Raw genomic sequence first — 12,733 nt, 5'->3', positions numbered from 1 at the left:
TCAGGTCAAGGTCACTGTTTAAGTTCAAGGGTGCGACTAGATTCACTTCTGCTGCATTTTTGCTAAAACTTTTAAAGGAATTTCATGAAAGTTGAATAAAATGTTCATCTAGTCGTCTGTGACAGCCGACACAATTCACTCCATGTCACTCCACATCAGATGTCATGGAATATAATGAGACAAAGTGGTTACTAAGGAGGAAAGTTTTTGTTAGCAAAAACAGAGGTCTTAGTTTTGGGGTATTCACAGGCTGAGGACTGATGGGCAAAATAAACTGCTGAAAGTACACTTGTAACAGATGAAGGTTTTTACATTTAGTATTGAATCTCTGTTTTTAACTGAAATAAGATGTGATTAGAGGCCTTTTTGCAATCATTTAAGACAAAAAAAACTTGTTTGTTAGATAATTTTCACTTACATATTGCACATCCTTCTCTGCTAATATACAGCTTTCAAGAAAATCCATTATAATATGTTATCACCATGCTTTTATAGTTCAAAACATATATATTGAACACCCTATTTAGTAGATGTCATGATACTGAAAACGTTATGTTGTAATATTATGGATAAATATTTTTTCAACTTTTGAAATCTACTGGGTTTGTTTTCCCAATAGCGTCAACACACAACTTGGCTTTCCAAAAGAATGGACAGTGCATTTATCTCTGTATTTCCATAACCTCTATTTAAGGGCATTTGAGAAGATAATTATGAGTTTGAAATGTTTCGTGGGACAGACATTAGAATTGCATCAACAATCAATACCAGATTTTTCAAAACTTAAATATGACTTATGCCATAATATGTACTGTCATATTTAAATGTTGCTTGTTTTAAAAATGTGCTTTTGTAAAAAATAAACATAACTATTTAAGGATTGAACATATGAACAATTTCCACAACGCAACACATAATCGGTGTCGTAGTAAACAGTCGGTTTGACGACTTCAAACTTAATAGTCGGTCCAATGGCTATTTCATAACAGACTGGAAAATGAAAACTCGGGTCATTCGAAACATTGGTTCCCTTGAGGTTTAAGCTCAGACCCTGGCATACTCGAGCGATGGCAGGTTTACTGTACCAAAAAAATCCATTGGTGCAAGTTAGGCGAGTATGGCGGATGTGCGACGGTTTCAAAGTCTTAACAGGATTAGCTCAAGCTGGGTCGATGCAGTAGTGTGTGCTGGGGCATTGTCCATGTGCAGTAAAATAAATCATCAAGGTTTACACCCCGCCACTTTTTAGAGATGGTATGTGCCAGTAGTAGTAGTAGTAGTAGTAACAGTAGCAGCAGCAGCAGCAGTAGTAGTAGTAGTATGTAAAATTCCTATACACGTTTCCATACTCGACATCACTTGCTGCAGAACGTACTGTCGAATGGCAATACCCTTCGATGACGTTATTCACCGATGTCACTAACGTCTTTCCCTCTCAGTCCTCTTCCCTTATCGTCTTCTATGAGATATCACCCTTCTCTAAAACAATGATGCCAATTGAATACGTATGAAGGGCACACAGGTTGCTTCATTTCTACCTCGGCCATCATTATCATAGTCTGTGTCGGTGTTTTCTCCAATCCAAAGCAAAACTTTCAGCGTTTGTGCTCCTACAAAGTCCGATGACGCCATGTTGTATCTGACTGTGCTTGTATTCAAGTCAGAATATAACGACTTTTAAATGGAAATGACAGCAGAAAATTCAGCAGTATTTTAGTATGATGTAAGTGAAATATGTGACGTAATTGGGCGGAATTTCTTAGAAAACATGGAAAAAAAGCATCTTGTGAATAATACATACAAGTTTGTTAACGTACATTTAAGATGGTGTGCCGACTGTGGGCCGACTGTGCATTGCTGATATTTTGAAATGCATATCGTCATTGCAGAACACTTTGAATAAGATATTCATAAATTTTTAAATGATTTGGACGAAAAATATAGAAAATATGGAAGAAGTCCATGTAATTCTGGATCACCCCTTGTACTAGCAAGTATTGACAATTCTATGATTTAGACTTTAAGAAACTACTGTATTTGATGATTTTGGGATCATCTGGTGTCAGATCCCTTTAAATCTTAATTGTTGATCTATCATGGATATCATTCTGAAAAGAAATGAAATTGTAACTTGTACAAACAATGAAATCCATTTAAATCCATTTTCTTGTAGATATGAGCCTTAGACAATGGAAATTCAGCGTGCTCCGGGTTCAAAATTGTGTACTTGAATCAAACACTGAACGAGAACACCCCACATAGACTCCAGCCCTCACCAGCACATACTTCTGGGACCCCACCTACATCCTTGAATCTAACACTGAATGAGAACACCCCACAGAGACTCCAGCCCTTGCCAGCACATACTTCTGGGACTCCACCTCCATCCTTGAATCTAACACTGAATGAGAACACCCCACAGAGACTCCAGCCCTTGCCAGCACATACTTCTGGGACCCCACCTCCATCCTTGAATCTAACACTGAACGAGCATACCCCACAGAGACTCCAGCCCTCGGCCAGCACATGCTTCTGGGACTCCACCTCCATCCTTGAATCTAACACTGAACGAGAACACCCCACATAGACTCCAGCCCTTGCCAGCACATACTTCTGGGACTCCACCTCCATCCTTGAATCTAACACTGAACGAGAACACCCCACATAGACTCCAGCCCTCGCCAGCACATACTTCTGGGACTCCACCTACATCCTTGAATCTAACACTGAACGAGAACACCCCACATAGACTCCAGCCCTCGCCAGCACATACTTCTGGGACTCCACCTCCATCCTTGAATCTAACACTGAACGAGAACACCCCACATAGACTCCAGCCCTCGCCAGCACATACTTCTGGGACTCCACCTCCATCCTTGAATCTAACACTGAACGAGAACACCCCACAGAGACTCCAGCCCTCGCCAGCACAAGCTTCTGGGACTCCACCTCCATCCTTGAATCTAACACTGAACGAGAACACCCCACATAGACTCCAGCCCTTGCCAGCACATACTTCTGGGACTCCACCTACATCCTTGAATCTAACACTGAACGAGAACACCCCACAGAGACTCCAGCCCTCGCCAGCACAAGCTTCTGGGACTCCACCTCCATCCTTGAATCTAACACTGAACGAGAACACCCCACAGAGATTCCAGCCCTTGCCAGCACATACTTCTGGGACTCCACCTACATCCTTGAATCTAACACTGAATGAGAACACCCCACAGAGATTCCAGCCCTCGCCAGCACAAGCTTCTGGGACTCCATGGCACCTCCATCATTGAGTCTGACAGCTTCAACACATCTACACCTTCCTGGTCTGTGATACCAATGTTCTGGGTCAACTTTGCTGTAGAATATATTAATATGTGGAATCTTATTAGAATTAATGCTGCAGATTGACAGTTACATTATATGTCATTTTTTCTTAAATTTTGTCTCAGAATTAGTTGATTTTGGCTTCCCTGCTTTCAATTCAAGTCATATAAGATAACTCCCTATAAAATAGATCTTCATTGTTTTGAAAACTGGTGTTTGTAACCCGTGCATATCAATCAGTGCAATAATGATAAGTTCTGAAAATATGCGAAATTTATTAGTCTTAAATCATGGTAATACTTTCAGGAATTCATCGCCCTAGGGTCCTCTTTAATGATTTTTTGTTCTTGGCTACCTTTTACAAATCAACTTAGCTTTTCAAGGTTTTGAAGCATGAAGCTCAGATGAAATGACCAAGTGCCACAGGTCGAGCAAACTATGATTTAACTATTTCATGGAAAAACTTGCCTGTCAATCAGTTTAACACCATCACATTTTTTAACATTGCAATTCAGCTCTGATGACAAGGTCATGTTGTACTGCCAAAATGCAGTTGAAGTTGCAATGATGCGTTTGCATTCGTAGTTATATTGTGGTCTGTCAAGTCTAATTTCAGTTTGAGCAGAGTCTGGCAGTTTAGTGGGTTTGCATGTGATGCATTTATATATATATAATTTGCAGTCTATTGATCTCTCTGGTAAAACTTTATTCTTACATTACAATTAGTTCAACATAGTGAGGTTCGACTGTATTTGAATACTTTCCAGTTGAAATCATTGATGTTAGAATTGATATATGTTTCAGGATTGTAGCTTATCTAAGAATTTGTGTTTACTTCACAGCGCTCTTGTAACATGATGGATATGATAGGGGAAGTTAAATCATCTACTTTTAATTCTTACAGTTTGCTGTGCGTGCTACTGACAACGGAAGCCCAGGACGAAGCACAGACGGATCAGTGACCATCCAGATCACCAGGGCTGTACTGCCTCGGTTCTTGAACACGCCGTAGTCTCCACCTCCGTACAGGAGAACAGTGTCAATGGAACTTGCATCTTTACTGTTTCTGCTACTGATGCTGATGGACAGGTACTCATAATAAATGAATGGACTTGGACTAGCATTTAATATTCGTTTATGTATATATCCAGAGCAGAGCCAATCAGATTTCAGCTTCATAACAATTGTTGAGGGCAGATGTTTTCAGAATTCAGCTTTAATTTCAACAATTGATATATATCCACACATTGTAAGTTGTCTGAGGCTGTTTGTCCAAGGTTTTAAAGTGAATATATGGGATAATACAACAACCATGTTCTGTTATTTACTTGCAGCAAAGTTCTGTCATTTCTTTTATGAATATGTCATAAAACATTCAACCTAAAAAATGCAACTGAAAAATAGTATTCAAACAGTTTGATCAAAATTATTGTAATTGAAAAAGGATTATTTAAAACGCTTAAACTGTTTATATATTACTTCAGGCACAGTTTTGTTGAAACATATGAATTATAGTAACTGACCTGCTTCTACTTGTTCTATTTAAAAATAGTTTATGTTTTCAAATTTGAACATGCCCTATTGCAATTTTTGCCGGCAGCTGGTTCTTATTGAGAGCTCCGTACTGTAAATTGATATCAGTCAGAATTTAATTTACTAATGATCAATTTGTTTTTACAGTTGAGACTGATCGCCTATGACAGTCAGACTCCGGGCCAGCGAGCAACAGCAGACGTCACAATTGGTGTACAGCATAACGTTAACTCGCCCATCTTCAAGCCAGACTGTGAACTTCATTGAGGTTATCCCAGAGGAAACTGCAGTTGGCGCCTCAATCCTTCGAGTTACTGCCACAGATGCTGACAAAGTAAGTGAAAGGTTCAAGTCAAGGTTTATCATCACTCTCGTTTTATGGAATGCTGATTTGACATAGAAATTCAGTATGAGTCGAAGGTTACATTGTAAAAGTGATTTTACATTAATACATGGTTGAATACTACATTTGTTATTTTGGTTTTTACTGCTGTATTAAGATCTGCATTTCTCAGGGTTTAGATTAATTTTGAGCTTCAGAAAGAGATTTGACTTACTCCATATTTATATTTTTCAACAATCCACATAAAAAATATATTTTGTGTCTTTCATTGGATCTATGTATCACTTACAGAATTCTTCACAAAATTAAAATTGTTATCCACCCTTACTAACAGCGAATAAGCATTCAAAATAGTTCAACATGTTAATGGTGTGCTCAGGATTCCATTTCAGTAAGATATCTTGGTAATACTGCTTGAGTGCTCTGAGGTTCATCCGTGGAGTTACCATCGGAATCGATGTCATAAATGTGTTATGGTGTATGTGCTCAAACACAGTTAAATACGCTAAAAACGAGGTTACACCTTGAAATTTATGATCATAATTGCCTTATTCGATCTTTTAATTGAAACATGGTCCAAATTTTTAAAGATAATTTTCAGGATCAGCTGACATGCTCCCTGACAAGTGAGACCAGAAGTTTCGGGCAGACGACATACTTTGATGTTGAGGTTTGGGCATGTATTGTGTTCATTAACAGGAGCCTCATTAGGGAATTCTGACAGGCAGACAGGAATACACTGTAAGTTTGGAGTTAGTATTTGCAAACCATGAAGCTTACATTAATTGCAGTACTCAGCAGCCATTTTTAGACTATCTGCGCATGCGCGCAGGTAGTCTTAAGACCACAAACTCCAAAGAATTACTTCTATTCATGTCGTTTTAACCCATTTTTTTTGTCTCAATGCGCTCTATGTTTAGCAGAATGATGTCGAAACCATACAAATGGTATTGGTCGTGTTGCAGTCCGAGCATGAGTTTTTGCTTGTTCGGCTATTTCCGCGCTGTAATTATGTATCCCGGTGTTTTATTTTTAGCAGAATATAACTATTTTTAGATCGTTATATTTATCAGATTAATGAGGGTCAAGATAATGGAGGCTCTGGTAAGAATTAGATAACATACAGTATTGATATTCACTCTAGTTTAGGCCATGATGTTTCAGAAATTATTACTGACCGCAAGTGTCCCATCGCCTGCAGGATTTGTTATTTAAACCTGACGTGATTTTTTATTTGACTTTTATGAGATAAGAAACAAATATAGTTATTGTCTTAGTGTTAAAATAGTTGTATCTCAGTTTTCGCATTGCTAATGCTTCAAATACTATACATTATTATTTACCTGCTACCCAATAACATGATACTATTCATTCTATGATTTTAGGCGTTTATATTTCTAAAGAGATGTTTTTCAATTTTGCATAAAAGCTTCGTTCCGGTGTATTCTTGGCATAGTTTTAGACATTAGGGTTTCAATTTATATAAGCACACATGCCCTGATACGACAATGAGTCATGCATACGTTTGGTGAAGCAAAGTAGTTCGGATTAAACCTGTTTAACATCCAAAGAGTACGAAGCATTCATAACAGCACTAGTACTGTTTCTACACAGGTACTTACATTAAACATGAATGACATTAAATTTATCAATAAACTTTAAAAAGCACAATCCTATTCTCATTCATAAAAACAGGCTAGTTCCGATAAACTAAAAATAGTTTCAACTTCATTAACTGACCTATATTCTAAACATAGTTTCTACATACATTAACCACGGACCTATCAGACCTGGTTTATAGGTCTGTGCATTAACTGACCACATGTTTGTCCTCACCGCGGGAAAACGATAATCTGATATTTAGCTCTGCATTTTAAAAGGTATTATTGCTAAAGTTGCTCGTAAAAATAAAATCATTTTCCTTAAAGAATTAAAACGTGTAAGTTCATAAAATTTGTCTAACGTATTCTATCTAATCAAAGCACCGAAAAACCTTTAGACTCGATTGAAAAGAGCATTTACTGTAACTTCAAATACAAGAGATACGTCGACTGAATTGATATAAAGCTGTGCATTTTGAATGGAATTATTGCTGAGATACGTCGACTGAATTGATATAAAGCTGTGCATTTTGAATGGAATTATTGCTGAGATACGTCGACTGAATTGATATAAAGCTGTGCATTTTGAATGGAATTATTGCTGAGATACGTCGACTGAATTGATATAAAGCTGTGCATTTTGAATGGAATTATTGCTGAGATACGTCGACTGAATTGATATAAAGCTGTGCATTTTGAATGGAATTATTGCTGAAGTTTTTTGTAAAAAAATGATTTTCCCTAAACAAAATGTGTATGTTAATAAAAGGAAATGTTATATATATATATATATATATATATATATATATATATATATATATATATATATATATGATGTATTGTATTTTCCTATCGTATGATATCTAACCAAAGCAACGAAAAACCTTTAGAAACAATTGAAATAGGAAATGCATTATAACACTAAATACATGGGGATGGGGGATTACGACGATTGAAGTGACATTTACAAAAACAAAATGCCACAAGACGCCATAAAGATATAGATATGTTTGTTTCTTCGCCCAGTGTGGGCACAAGCGCTGTCGGCACATTTTTCACTTTTATTTATGTGCTCTTCGCCCATTCTTATAGTTCAAATAAAATTTGCAACTCTTACATATTTGCCCGCAGATAGTCTTTCAGGGCCTCGCGCTTTGATATCTATTTGTTTTTGTTTATTATCATTTTGTTGCATAAGACTGTGATATTCACTAAGCATTTGGATGCAGTAATAAGTAGCTATATCAAATATGTTAATTGTTCCTAGGTTTTGAATTATTAGGATGTTGGATTATTTGAAAATATATGTTACGAATTCAACAATCATAAAATGAGTTTTAGTTAAGGTGATCTTGATTATTTTTCTATTTTCTAGTTGACTATGGAACCACAGACAACCAATTGGAAAACCCCAAGTTTGGAACTGCAATGGTTTACGTGACTGTTCTACGCGACCTCTCGCCACCAGTAGATTCACCAAGCTGCCGTTCTCAATTGACCTCAACGAGCAGACCACTATTGACACTAAGTCTTTTCTTAGGGTAAACGTTAGCAGAATTGATACATTAGTCCTTCATCTTCCAAATTGCTTTTGGTTATTTTCTTTGCATGGCATGACAATTGGCTATTATTTTATCCTATACCTAGTCTGAAAATTGCATATTCGACATGTCTAGCTGAGCTTTTTCAGTATTCTATCTATTTGTATTGTACATAACCGTCTATAAATATTGTGTATAATATATTTTTCCATCTGCATTGAATCAATATTCAACTGATAACTGTTAACAACTATTGTATTCCTGTTTAAGTCATTTTTGGTCAATTGAATGTTAAATTGACAATTGGCCAGTTGTCATTTCCTCAGGTTTATAAACCTTAACAGTTCCAGATTTGTTTTCAGTACATTCTAGTACTTGCATATTAATTATTCAAGTTGCCGTCGAGACAAAGTCAGACTTTTGTTGTATTTTAGCACCAAATCATGTACAGCATCATTGCCAGCACCTCCAGAACATTCTTCTCCAACATTAACCCCACCAACGGTGAGATCAGGGTCAAAGGAGATCTTTTCCAGACCGGTGTCTCCGTGTTTGAGGTTGGTTTTACTTTTAGTCATGTATTCATTTTGTACAAGATGTGGCATAGATTATTGAATGAAGTATCATGCCATTACAAAGAAACAATTAAATGAACTACCAAGTTATGCTGCAGATTAAAAACTTAATATATTTGTTTTTCTGCAGTGATATGATAATGGACGTAGTTATTATTAATGATTTCCGGTTAAATATTCATTCACTGTACTTATTACTACATTATGTTTGTACATCAAGTCCGTTTTCATGTTGTATGCACAGAATTTATATTAGTAAGAAAAAAATACTTTCAGCAATTGTTGACAGGAAAAGCTGAATGAAAATTGCTATAAATTTCATAATTTATTAATAACTTGCTTTTATATAGATAACCATTCATGCCAGAGACAACCCCGGCTCCAATGCAGTTTCCCGGTTCGACATGGCCACTGTGACGATCACAGTGACGAGGCCAGTGTTCACATCTGCCACCTACAACGCCACCATCTCAGAATACCTTCCTGTACAACAGTCTGTTATCAGAACTGTGGCTACCGATGCAGATCCAGCTAATGTAAATATGCATTTATTTCATTTGAAGTACGGAGAGGTGGTGGTTATGTCAGTTCTTTTTTCACAAATTTTACCAAAAAAAACCATTCAAGGTAAAAAAAAATAATATATTTTTAATGTTGTTGCCATAAAAGCTGCATCATGCAAAAAAATCAGCATTTTTAGGTATTAATATGACATTGTTCACAAAATTATATCCCCACTGTAACTCCAATGGCAGGAAATTGTTGAGTTAGAGTTCCTCCCCTTGTTTGAATAATAACATCTGAAAGAGTATTTGCATTGTTTTTTTAAAAGATTATGTTTAAAGTTGTATGTTTTATGTGTTAACTTTTAGAAAGATAAACCTCTTGTTTTCAGACTCCAAGTGGAACAATCGATTATTCAATTGAGTACATCAGCTCCACACTGACCAACGGGTTTGCCCAATTTCTAGTCAGCCCCACTGATGGAAGCATCTACATCAGCCAGCCTCTCACCAGGATTAATGTGCCAGGTAACTTTGAGGTATCCTTATTAATTGACAAATCACCGAACCGCTACGAAATATTAATTCATCACAGTAGAACCAATTAACTGAGTGATTATCAAGTCAAATGATAACCGTGGATGGACAAACTTCTCTTTTGGTCTTGATTTCATATCTTCTTTCACTAAACGAAAAAGGTTTTGGCAATGGCAGTCATGATCCAATTTAGCTTTATATCAATTCTGTATGCGTATAGTTTCTCTTTTTATTATATGCCTAAAATCGTTAAAAGTTATTTCAATTATTTTTATAAAGAAAAGCAATTTGTATTTTGCTCTCAATGTCATTCCAGAAATGACGTCATTCAAATTGTGTCCCAGCCCTCTGCACTTTGATTTGGAACACACTGTGGGCTTAAATTTCAAAACAGTGAAAAATATCAAATTGATACATCTCTGTTTAAAACAGTGAATTACTAATTTTATTTCACTGATAAATATCTATACCACTGGAAAGCATATAATAAATCAATATCCCTAAGTTATAATGAGTACAGAATCAATATTTAAACAGGTTATTAGTCGATTTATGTTTTATTGATTATACTAAACAAAAATTTAATGGTCTTAATTACTGTTTTCTTTCCCAGCTGCATGTTGTTGCTACAGACCAGGCCTTGCAGCCAAAGTCAGCTACAGCGACAGTGTACATCACCATCATCCGCAACCAGCATGCTCGAATCTTTACCAACCAAGAGGGATACACCTGACTACTGGGCTTTTGGTAGAGACCTCTTCCAGGCGACGGCCATCGATGATGACCCCGACGTTGTGCTGAGTCGAAACACTCATAATGCTGAATTTGACTACTTGATCGAGCCAGATGAATTGTACGCTGCACAGTTTTTCGGAATCAACAAAGATGGTATTCTCTATGTAAAAGCCAACATCCAGGAGGCTGACAAGAGAGAGGAATTCAAGGTAGAACCTTATTCTTGGTTGATACATGATGATATAGAATTACCAAGAACCATAGGCCATGATTACGAAGAGGTCTAGACTCAGACTCAGAAAAACACTTTTATTAAATCACAACGAATAATCTTATTTGATTTTCACAAATAAGTGTGAATTGTTGAACAATTTCATCATCAAAACAACTTGAAAGAAAAATACAATGAAATGAAGATTTGTACTTCACCACTTTTAACCTTTTTTCATTAATCATAATTTAATCTCAGTATCCCAATGTATATTGGCTATTTGAAGTAAGCTACTTAAGCCTGTTAAGCTGGAAAAGTTTCTAGAAATTGGGGCTTAAGCAGTTAAGCTTTAACTTAAAAGATGTAAACAAACTTAAACAATCTTAAATACTGGTACTGTTGTTTTCAGTTTTACATAGTTGCTGTTGACTGCAGCTGGAATCCTCGTAGTAACCGAGCCCTCGTTACGATCTCTGTGAAATACTCAAGTATCAGACAGGAGCTTGGATTTTCCCGGCCTGAGTACAACCTCAAGATTGTTTAGTTGAACGTCAACAGCAACCCGACCGTCCTCACATCACTAGATGTAACCAACACTCGCATTGATGGAAAGGCTGGCTCTTACATCTTTTATTATTTTTAGTGTTTATATGCTGTACAAATCTAATCAAATTCATGGTTGAATTGTTAATTTTATACTTGAACTGATAAGGCTTTATAACATTATTTGCATGCAATTTCCATATGATTTACATAACTATAGGCATATATCATTTTTGAGCATACCCAGTGTAAAAACATTCAATACTAATTGCCATAAAATAATACCTAATTCTGTGTCAAAATTAAGCTTTATCATAATTTTCAACACCATTTTCTTTAATCATCATTTTGCAAAACACCATCTTAATTAAAAAAAACTCTCAATTGAAGAGCTTCATTTCATTGTTCTGCATGACCTATAAAGCAGTGAAATTTAATGTTCCTTGTTCTGGATTGCAATCCAATGATAATTATTACATAAGTATCAATACTTTAATTCCTCCATATTTTCCTTTACTATGTTTATATAGCAATGTTCTGTACAGCAGCATATTGTATACATCTTGCTACTATTCCAGTTCTGTAACAGATATCTGAAATGTTCACTGCTTGCTCAATATTTCATTACCAAATGATAATTTTCAAATAATGGTCATTATAACACATGTCCACCTCAAGGCACCACTTGGTAACACCATTAAAGGTTAAAACAATTTGCTGCTGATATTCGTGATCCACTTGTTTATTTGTCCAATAATACACACTTGAAATTAAATCTTTTGTTCAATGTTGTCTTTCTGTATTCAATTGCGCACAAAGCTTACCTTTATCTAGCGTTTACATCAGACCTATTACACATAGCCTCAATCTTTACACCCCCACAGATGAAATAATAACCTTAGTAAGGGCCTCTTTATATTAATACTTCGCTATTCCTCTCTAAAGGTGGCATTCGGTGTATTCGTCACCTATTTAACAGCTTTTGGGGTTCCAATATGTTTCAAGTACATGGAACCCTACTTAACATAATTCCGTACTGGACAACGCAAAACAAACGCACACCTGCGACAGAACAAGTGAGGGCTCCGTCTCTGTTGGGCTTGGTATCGTTGAGGTGATTGTGCAAAACACCAACGTCACCAACGTTTGTTTCCTTAATAGCCTGAAGTACTGTATACACGAAATGGAATTAGTTGGAAGTTGTTTTCAGAATTATTTTGGCCATGTTTGTGGGTCAAAGTCTTTGAAAATGTCACTGTTGACAGATGTTCGCTTGTCCGGCATATA

The 12,733-nt window shown here is 36.4% G+C and overlaps 1 protein-coding gene across 2 annotated transcripts; it reads left to right on the top strand.

Annotated features, from left to right (window-relative positions):
- The first annotated feature begins 3,232 nt into the window (after window positions 1-3,232).
- On the top strand, window positions 3,233-12,233 carry LOC128241735 (cadherin-23-like). 2 transcript variants are annotated; one of them, XM_052958793.1, is made up of 8 exons: window positions 3,233-3,323; window positions 4,229-4,413; window positions 5,005-5,191; window positions 5,791-5,941; window positions 8,177-8,342; window positions 8,777-8,899; window positions 10,571-10,901; window positions 11,313-12,233. In XM_052958793.1, the coding sequence occupies exons 4-8, from the start codon at window positions 5,863-5,865 to the stop codon at window positions 11,445-11,447; spliced, it is 834 nt and encodes a 277-aa protein (XP_052814753.1). In that variant the 5' UTR covers window positions 3,233-3,323; window positions 4,229-4,413; window positions 5,005-5,191; window positions 5,791-5,862; the 3' UTR covers window positions 11,448-12,233. The 2 variants fall into 2 exon arrangements, with proteins under 2 accessions (XP_052814753.1, XP_052814754.1); XM_052958794.1 differs by lacking the exons at window positions 3,233-3,323; window positions 4,229-4,413; window positions 5,005-5,191; window positions 5,791-5,941; window positions 11,313-12,233 and adding exons at window positions 9,268-9,453; window positions 9,813-9,948 and having other exon boundaries at window positions 7,948-8,342; window positions 10,571-10,895.
- Window positions 12,234-12,733: the final 500 nt, after the last annotated feature.

The sequence above is a fragment of the Mya arenaria genome, chromosome 7 (genome assembly GCF_026914265.1).
Source record: "Mya arenaria isolate MELC-2E11 chromosome 7, ASM2691426v1".
NCBI classification, from domain to species: Eukaryota; Metazoa; Mollusca; class Bivalvia; order Myida; family Myidae; genus Mya; species Mya arenaria.
The sequence above is the reverse complement of the archived record's forward strand: the minus strand, read 5'-3'. Positions and strand labels throughout refer to the sequence as shown.